General features: G+C 25.9%; 1 protein-coding gene across 3 annotated transcripts; it reads right to left on the bottom strand.

Moving 5' to 3' along the window:
• Positions 1 to 5,755: 5,755 nt before the first annotated feature.
• Positions 5,756 to 7,866, bottom strand: LOC107947419 (uncharacterized). Of its 3 annotated transcripts, none has more exons than XM_041111614.1 (2): positions 6,654 to 7,866; positions 5,756 to 5,982 (listed from the first exon to the last, which is right to left on the bottom strand). In XM_041111614.1, the coding sequence occupies exon 1, from the start codon at positions 7,652 to 7,654 to the stop codon at positions 6,683 to 6,685; it is 972 nt and encodes a 323-aa protein (XP_040967548.1). In that variant the 5' UTR covers positions 7,655 to 7,866; the 3' UTR covers positions 5,756 to 5,982; positions 6,654 to 6,682. The 3 variants fall into 3 exon arrangements, with proteins under 3 accessions (XP_040967548.1, XP_040967549.1, XP_040967550.1); XM_041111615.1 differs by having other exon boundaries at positions 5,786 to 6,000; XM_041111616.1 differs by having other exon boundaries at positions 5,786 to 5,979.
• Between the last annotated feature and the right edge of the window lie 2,924 nt (positions 7,867 to 10,790).

Raw genomic sequence — 10,790 nt, 5'->3', positions numbered from 1 at the left:
ATAATTAAGCTTAGGTTAATAATATATATTAAAGGTCATAACATAATTTAATAATATAAACACATAAAAAGCTCGATAAGTCTCGTGAATCATTCAAGTCAAGTATTACTAACCTTGAATTCGGCTCGATCAGTAGCTTGAGCTCAACTTGATAACTAACGAATCTAGTTCAATTTTTTTTTGAGGCGAATGTTAGTAACTTACGAGCACTAGTGTCTCATTTACACCCCTATATATGACTAATAATTGAATATAACCAAATGTGTTTAAATGGTATTGTTTGGGTCATGACTAAAATTTAAAATTCTGAAAAGCATAGAGACTAAATTTGGCCAATTCAAAAAGTGTAGGGACTAAAATTGATCAAAATAAATATAGAGACTAAATTAGTAACTTTTACAAAGTAAAGGACTAATACAAAAAATATAACATTTCATTTCTATTTTAATATTTAAAGCCGAATTTTGTTTCGCCTACCCCTCGAGCTTCTCGGATTCTTTTTTGTTCTTTAATTTGTCTTAACTGGCAGGCTGGCACAGGTGTATTAATTATTAAATTTAATTTCGTATATTTCGCATAGATAGATCTGATCCGCTACCTCACTCTTTTAGAATATCATCATGAATTAAACACAATATTTTCTACCAAAAATATATAATATTAGTTCAATTAAAATATCCATTTCTTTAAGGTTTAATATATTTTTTGGTATTCGAGTTTGACACTTTTTTTAATATAGTATTTGTATTATTATTTTTATCCAACTCGATACATGCATTTGATAAAACTTATATATTTTGCTATTCAAAAATATCGATGTTAACTTTTTAGTATCCAATTCGAGTTTTAAAGTTGATTTGATAAAAGTTGTTATTTTTTCCATATCACTCGCCACATCAGCAGTTAACAATTATCAAGGGCTTCAACAGAAAAATGAATTTAAGGGGCTCAATTGGGTATAAATCATGATTCAAATGGATCAATTAGATGTACTTTTCGACAAGGGACTTGATTAATTTTAAAATTATTGTTAGGGGGCTTAATTGATATTTTCGCCCTTTTTCTTTACTAGTAATGAATATTTGAATTTTACATTAAAATTAGCATAATATCTCTAAATTTTATTGAAAATTGTTTTTCTAAATAAAATTATTTCTACTTATGAAAATAAAAAACAAAATTATGATAAATATACATAGTATTAATTCAAATGTAAAACTAAAACTATTAAAAAGTAGTCTTGGATAAAGTTGGTGAAATTGAAGTGCAAATGTTAACTTTATTGATTTGACATTCACGTGGTAGTCTATGTGTATATCAATTATTATATTAACAATAAATTAATTTTTAAAATTTTTAAAATATATTTTAAATAATTTTAAAATTTTTAATTTTAAAAAATAATTAATTGTTTACGTGACAATCCACTTGGATTGTACGTCAACAAAATTAATAAATATTAATTTTTTATCTATTTTAAGATAATTTGACAAGCAATATAAATTTAATGGTTAAAAAAGATAAGAAGTTAAATAAATGACTAAATTGTAGGAAAAAGATTGAAGTAAAAAGGCGAAGAATAAGCAATAATGGGCCAAAATGATGAAAAGAAAGTGTAAAACTGTTATAAACTCTAAGACACGCAACATATTTTAAATTGGTTCTCAAACTTCTAGTTATTCTAATTACATCTTTAAACTATTGAGATTGTATAAATTATGTCCTATTACTAAAATTGTTAACTAAACCATCAAATAATACATTAAATAATATGATATAGTTGCATCAAACACCTCCAAATTATGAACTACATTTTAAATTAGTCCCCAAACTTTAAAAACTTCAAAACCAAAAATTTTACTATAATCATTTCTCTTTAAATTTTTAATTTTAAATTATGCCATATAAAATCTGACATGTTATTTAACGGTTAAATTAACAATTTTGCTAATTTAAATGACCTAACTAATATAACCTCCATATTTTTAGATGTAATTAGACTATTTTAAAACTTGAAAAACAATTTAAAATGAAAGTCATCGTTTTAAGGATGACTAGTGCAATTAACTCTTTATTTTTTATTTAAATCGCATTTATATTCAACAACTTTATCAACCCAGTTGATACTAATGATAATGAATTTTGTGCCCAAAGTATTATTTATTTAGGGTATGTTTGGATGGTACAAAGTAGTCGGATGAAATAAAATAATAATTACGTTAGCTTATAATTATAGAAATTTTTAATTTTTTAGACATTAGTAAAATATAATTATGTTGTAATTTTCAATGTTATGTTTGATAGTAAAAATTATAATTATATAATTAAATAATTTTAAATTCTAAAAGGATATTAGTCATTATAAAAATCATCAATAACACTTCAGGAAAAAAATCTAAATAAGGAACAAAACCTAAAATCAAGCTATCATATGTAATACATTAGTCTTAAAAAAGTATTTGACAATACAATTACTAATAATAAAATTAATGAATAATTTCACTTTTTGGCTCTTAAATTTGAAAATCATTATTCATTTAAGCTCATTCTATTAATGAGCGTATTAAAAAAGGGATAATGTAACTTTTGACCCCTGAACTTAACAACTAGGTTCACTTTGGTACATGTACTTTTTTTTTGTTCACTTTAGAACTTGAAATTGACAACTAGGTCCATTATGATACCTGAACTTGAAAATTCTAAATGTTTAATAATGTCGCACTTTGAGATTGTGCTACATCATCACTTAAAAAAAAAAGATGATGATGTGGTACAATCTCAATGTGTTTTATATTAAATGTTTTTAATAACTAAACTGATGATTGAATAAGTTAGATCACCAATTCTCGATTCAGTTAGTTCGACCGTTCGACCAACAATAATTAAATAAATAATTAAAAATTTATAAAAATCTAAAAATCCAAGTAAATCCGATTTTATTTTTTATTTTTACATTTTTTAGATTTTTATGATTTTATCGCTATATAATTTCATATTTATTGAGCTATTTTCTGTTTAACATTAAATATATACTCATTATTATCATCAATTAATTATTATCCAAATATAAATAATTAATAATAAAACTATATAATTTAGTTAATTTAGTATAAATAAACTATAATTTAGTTAATTATCTAGTAAGTGAAAATGTATAGAAAATTATTTTACTGTCAATAAAATTTTCAATTATTTAATTATTTAAATGAGATTAATAAATTAATATATAATTACATTTTAAAAATATAATATATACCCTAAAATTTAAAATATAATCATTATTGTATAAAAATCAACTTTTAAAACTTGAATCTTGTATGAACGTGTTTAGATTTAAGTGTAATTGTTTATAATTACTCACATAATTACTCTAATTCTTACCCTCCTTTTGATATTTGAGAGTGTTAGTGGAACGTTTCGATTACACCCAATTCAGTGAGACCTATTAATTATAGTGGTTACTCAAACAGGTCACATTTATATAATTATAGTCAAAATATCCAATTATAATATGGCTTTTTAAATACGTTCTTAAAGAACTTTTCTCTCATTTAAAATCTAATCCAGAGTTAACTTTAAATTTAACCAGAATTCAACATGAATACTAAATACTAGAATAGATTATATATAGATATCTACACTATTTTTTTTATAAGTCCTTAACTGAGTTAGTGTGACCTTTCAAGCAAGTCCCAATTTAATTGGGAATTTACCAAAAACTCATTATTGTTACAAAGTAACAAATATTACTAAGATAGTTTTTTCTCTTTTACATTTTATATAAACCTTATAAAAGGCTAAAGGGGTATATAAGCCCCTGAACTTTGGCAAAAAAAAATCAATTAAGCCCTTCTACGAAAAGCAAACTCATTTAAGCGTTCAAACTCTCAAATTGCATCAATTAAGTCCCTTGACCAATGTTTTCCGTCTTTGACCATTACAACACTGATGTGACAACGCCACACCAACTGCCATGTAAGTAAAAAAGGTTCAATTTTAAAAAAATATTTAAAAATGTTTACTGTAATGAACTTGAACATTGTTTACTGTAATGAACTTGAACATTCATTCATTCAAACTTTTTTTAAATTATAGAAAATATTTTTTAAGATTTTAGATTTTTATTTTTTTATAAATTTGTAAAACATTATCAATATAAATATTAAATAATTTTCAAAAAATAATAATAACCATTTAAAAGTTAAGTCTAGAATGAATCTAGACATGAAACGTCACATTAGCACTATTAATGGCCACATTAGCGTTGTAATGATCAAAGACGAAAAACTTTGGTTAAAGAGCTTAATTTACGCAATTTAAGAATTTGAGGGTTTAATTGAATGTGTTTTTCATGAAGGGGCTTAATTGATATTTTGACCAAAGGGACTTATATATATACCTCTTTAGCCTTTATAAGATTACACACACATGATGAGTTTTACATAAAAACGTCATAATCTTCAAAGTTTCAACTTTAACATTTCAATCAAAATTAATTTATTTCTTTTATCAATATTTTATAAATATAATTGTTAGATAATTTTTTCCACTTCAATATATATATACTGTAAAGCAAAATCGGATCCATAGTCGAATCGATTAGGCCATCAGTTCATTGATTCAACTAGTTCAATTCGTCTGTCCATTTCAATTAAATATATCATTACAAAGTTCAATAATATTAAAAAAAATCAGTTTAATCACCCAGTTCAATGTTGTTTTGTCCAATTCAACTGATCAAGATTCTCAAGTCAACTAATCTATAACTTTTTCCGGACTAATATTCTATATTTCGATCAATTCTTAATCCAATCAATTTAACGAACCAATATAATTCTATTCAAAATTAATTCCACCAACTTTTAGTTTCCAATTTGCTGTAAACTATATTATTTATATGATTAACATATAAAGGAAAATCTTTCGAAAAGAGTAATTAAAATGTGATAAAAACATATTATTATATGAAAAAAAAATTGAAATCTTTGTAAATATATAAAATTAAATATAAACAAAATATATAATTAACATAATAAAAGTACAGGAATTAAGGCAACAAAATCGAGTTTGTACTTCTATCTCCAAAAAACACTTCCAAATATCTACTTAAAGGTGTAACTCAATCGAGTTGGAATTCTAATTAAAATTCAAGACTTAAATAAATAAAATTCCTTTAACTTGAACTCACTTTATTATTCACTTATTTAGTTAAAAAGAAATTAACTTCATGATTATCACTTTTTAACTTATTTATTTGCGTGTGAGTTACTTAAAGTTGTAATTGAAATTTTTAACATTAATTTAGACTAAAAAAACACATATAAAATTTAAAAGTTGGATTAAATTTGAGAATATTCATGCCAATAATGAAAATACGAGGATATTTTATAGACTCAACTTAACATTAAATTAACTGAATTTAAGAGTTTTTTTTAATTTATGTCTAGTTTACCTCTTAATGCCAAGTATTGACCCATTAAAATATCACAATGTTTATGACATTTGCATAAAACATAAACACATACATAATTATAAATAATACGATTTTTTTTAGGGTTTTCCAATGTGATTAATACTATACATGCGTTTGTAAATCCATTAAAATAATAGATATTAGCCATGAGTTTTAAAACCGTTACATACCTAAAATAAAGATTGAATCCTTAACCATTAGAATCAACTCTGTGATTAAAGATATATACCATCCTTTAAATTATATATTTAAACATAGAATACAACATTCAATGCTGAATAGTATGAGTAATATAGATATTAATTAACATGATAAAGAAAGAACAACCAATCTTCTTATATATGATTTGAACAAATATTACTTTCTATATTTGAGTTTTTGCATTGGAGAATTTAAGAAAACAAAGATGGTTAACCCTCCACAAAATAAAAATCTAAAATTTGGTACTGTTTTCTGCTCCTTTCTCATTCAACCAAATTCCCTTGCAGCTGGTTCAAAGCATATGTCTCCTTCATCCAAAAATAAACCTATGAATAAAAAAACCTCAACTAGATAGTTTATGTTAGTCAAAATTTACATTTTCCATTAATGTTAAAACATAAACAGGAGACTATAATCTTCTATATATAAGAAAAACTTTATACTCTTGTCGGTGTATATACATATAATATAGGACATGCTCTTCGAATCTAGATAGCGTCATGCTTCATTGAGCATTACTTATGAACCAAACTGATATAGACATATATCGGACACCCTCTCCAAGTATACATACGATATTCAACATTCTCTTCGAATCAGGATAACATAGATAATAGAAGTACTACATTATTAAAGTTTCATCCTTTCATGCAGGCAAGTATGAAGATAAGGGTGCAAGTAGTGGCTTTGAAGATTTGTTATTTGACCTCTTAAATGAAATTACATGTTAATATAATGAGAAAATTGTACTTTTATCTCCTAATAATTTATGATTCATTTATGGACTGAACCAAACTATTAAAGGAAACAAGCTGAAAACAATATATTTAAAGGCAAAATAATATTTTTATCAAACACTTGTCTTGCTATATATATGTACCCCCATTCATGGAACAAGAAAATGTTGCCAATAATATAGTTTATGCATTAACGACATAATCAACGTAAAATCATCAACATAGTAGCTTGATATACGTACCAAGTTGCAATCCTCCATGGGAAGCGGTTTTATCTATCGAAAGGGCCATTAGGGTCTAGTTGCTTGCAAAGGCCTAGGTAAGTGAGGTAAAGGACACGATCTTTGGCACCAGTGCGGTGGTTCTTGGTGTGTTTGCAAAAATACTTCAACTGTTCAAGTGTACAGCAACCGAGGAGTTGGCCGAGGAGTAAAAAGAGCCAGTTAATGGATTTCTTCTTGTCGGAGATGACTGGTTTTGCACTGTTTTCTTGGTCACAAAACTTGCATTTGGGCAAGACGGGATTCCGCCAAACAGATGGTGCCCTGTCGTGCATGGATTCTTTGTTCTGAGCAATGTAAGTGGCAATTTCAGTGAACTTGGTTTTCAAATCGTACCCCATCTCGTACTGTCTCTCACACCGCTTGCATTGAACGTCGCCGGTGATGGTTGGTATCGGTATCGACAATAAGTAGTTTAGGGTATGAACGGTGGCTCGATGGGATGTAGCCCATGGGTACGGTGGAGGAACCGTTTCGCTTTGACCTTCTCGTAAGGCGTTTGTTGTGTTCCTCCGAACACGTATTGGCCGTGAAGGTCCAGGTCCAGGAGAGGGGACAGGGACAGGGACAGGGACAGTGACTGATCCAACGCCGGAAACAGCCACAGGAGACAACGACGATGAAGAAGAAGACAAGACAAGCTCTTGTGAGGGGCATATAATAGAATGGTTAGGGGACAACTGTAGTGGTAACGAAGGTGGAGGTTGATAAAGCAGTGTTTCCATTAACGACGGTTGGGAAACCATTTGTAGCTGTTCTCGTTGGTACGGTACCACCGGAAAAGACATTGCCGACGTCACCAAATCCATCGGAAATGAAACTCTGTTTGCCGCCGCCGTCGTCGATAAAGATAATTCAAGCAAATCGTTGTCCTGCTCATTACCATCATCACCTCCATTATTGAAACCAGTGAATTCTTGATGATTGTTCTTTCTTTTCTTGTTGATTTCTTGTTCTTCCATTGATGGGTTTTTGTAAAAATGGAAGAAGATGAATGGTGGGTTTGAAATTCAATGATACAATGGAGAGATTTTTTTTGGGATTGAGATAATAATAAAATGGAGAAAAAATATTTTGGAATTGTTCTTTAAAAAACCAAGAAACTACTCAAATCCTTTTCTTTTAGGGTTTTAGTCCTTGCGTGAACGATTTAATACGGTGACTGCGGGTCTATTGACCATTATGCTGGTCTGGCCGCGGAGATTTTTGTAATGCTGTGATAGCAGTTATTATAACGGTACATGTTTATCTTAATATTTAATCTTCTTTTTTTTATGGAAGATAAATATTTATCTTAATTTTTAAAAAAAATTATATTTATCTTAAAATAATAATTAAAATATGGACAAGAATAATTGAAAATGATAATCTTGTAGGAAATGAGTTAATAAAATAAAATAATTTACTATTTAATTTTTTATTTTATCATTTATTTCATGTAAATAGGCTAAACTACAAAAATAGTCACTTTTGTTTGCCTCATATTACATTTTAGTTACTTATGTTATCGTTTTGTTACGAAGTGATTACTTTATCGTTAAACTCTGTTACCTCCCAAACGACAGCCCTACGTAGCAGTCCAAATGAGTTTTAAATGCCAATTTGAATATCCAATTGCTAGATGAAATAGGTTTTTAACTAAATAAATTTAATTTGGACTGCCACGTAAGACCATCATTAGGGAGGTAACGAAGCTTAACGGTAGAATAACCACTTCGTAACAAAACGATAACGTAAGTGACTAAAACGTAACATTTCAAATATAAGTGACTAAAAAGTAGTTTGAAGCAAACAAAAGTAACTATTTTTATAGTTTACCCTTGTAAATACTAAATAATATGATAAATAATGATTAGAGATTTTTAAATATATATCTAAAGTTTCACAGTTATAAATACAAAATATTTACGAATATAATATAAGTACAAATATATATTCAAATAATTTAACATAAAATAAAAAATAAAAAAAAATTGGACAAATTCTGTTCATGACATAATTTAAATAAATTACTTCAAATTTTAATATAAAATTTTTCCAACTTATCTTTTAAAAAAAAGATAAAATTACTTGAATTTTTTTCTACCTCTAATTTCAAGCAAATAAAAAGATAAAAAGAAGAAGAACCAAAATTTGTTCGTACAAAGAAAATGTTGAATTCAATATAAACTATACTATAATTCAGTATATATGTCAAAAATTTGCAATTTATACATAATACAGGGACTAATATCATAATTTAATTAGTATATATTGGAATTAAATGGGATAAATATCAAATATATACATGAACTTTTTTTAATGTGCAATTTGATACATTAATTTTGATTTGAGGTAATTATATATATGAAACTTGAATTGTTATTCACGTGTATACATCAAACTTTGATTTTGATTCAATTGTATATATATTAAAGAAATGAATACATGCATTTAATTTCATATTTAATTAGTATAATTGTTTGTACATGTGATATATAAACATAAAATAGTGTTCATCCGATTATAATGTTGTCAGTGATTTATGAAAATTTGACCAAATCAAAGTTCATGTACATCATCACATATTGGATGAAAATTCATGTATAATTTTGATATTTATCTCAAATAATAATTAAAAATGATTAATATTATGTGATAAAAGTGATAGTTTATTATATAAAATGATAATAAAATAATTTATTGTAAAAAAAATTTCTTCAACTCATGAGTATGATTAGGATAAAATATTAGATAAATTTTATTATTATAATATTTTATTTTGAATTTTTTTTAATATTAAATAAGAGGATAAATAATATAAAAATGAGTTCAAAATAAATAAAAAACATTTTAAGTACATAAAATTAGTTCAAATTTTATTACTAATAATCTTTTGTCTTAAAATTTTTCATTTATAATTTTAAAATAATACATTATAAGATAAAAATCATTTCAAATTTTTATTATTATCTCTAATTTATCTTCTTTACCACCAAAAGAATCACTAGTTTATCTCTTTTTTTAAAAATTTAAAACTAAATTGATAAATATTATAGATGTTGATAGTTAAATTTAGTAAATTTTTAGAATTTAAAATGATAAATTTTTTAAACATTAAGGGCTAAATTTGTTGATTTGTTATATTTTGAATCAAATTGATAGAATATGTATACATTAAAGGCTAAATTTATTATTAGCCAATAATTGGCCCACGTTATCTTTTCGTCACTAATCCAACTACAATTAAGATATATTTGATTTTAATGAATGATTAAATCGAAAAAAATTAATACTTGGATGACTAAAATGAAACTAAAATCATAGTTGAGTGACTATTTTTACAATTTAACCTGAAAATAAATAGATGTGTGAATTAAAAAAAAACATAATCTGTTGGTTTTAGTGAGATTAATCACGCAATTAATTGAAGTTAATAATTGCTTCACTATAATCCCTTGAATATATCATTTACATAAAAATTAACACTCAAAATTTAGTAGACTCTTTTTACAGTAATTAAGTAATTGATTTCACTAAAAAAAAATTAATTTCACGATATTAATTCATAAAAGGTATAATATCAAATTAAACTCTCAATGTTTACAATTTTTTTATCAATTTGGTAATTATTCTTTTTTTTTGAGTTAAATTTAGCTCAACCTTTCAAAAAAGAGTCAAAACATTTAATGAAAATGCTAACTAAAACATTAATTTTTTTAACGATATTGTTTGAGGTTCAGGTTCAAGATTCATGGTTCAAGTTTCAAGATCTAGGGTTTTGAGTTCAGGATTATGGGTTCAGAGTAAAAAAAAAATTGTCAATGACATGAAAAACTTTGTTGAAATGTCATTAAATAATTTCTCCTTGCCGAGACATAGTAGTAATTTTTTTTAATTTTTTATGTTGATTTTATAGTTTATATTCAAAGTTTGAAGCTATCTCTTTTAATAAAGTTATCTTTAAAGTTCGACTTTACATCTCGTCTTAAAAGTAAAATGTGTCCGAATAAAATAGCCATTGGATCCAATCAACAGACACACCTTTAATTTCAACTATCATATTCAGCTGGCTTTAAAAAGAAAATTCCCTTTAGTAAAAAGATTGTCAACAATATA

Source organism: Gossypium hirsutum, chromosome A04 (genome assembly GCF_007990345.1).
Source record: "Gossypium hirsutum isolate 1008001.06 chromosome A04, Gossypium_hirsutum_v2.1, whole genome shotgun sequence".
Classification (NCBI taxonomy): domain Eukaryota; kingdom Viridiplantae; phylum Streptophyta; class Magnoliopsida; order Malvales; family Malvaceae; genus Gossypium; species Gossypium hirsutum.
The sequence above is the reverse complement of the archived record's forward strand: the minus strand, read 5'-3'. Positions and strand labels throughout refer to the sequence as shown.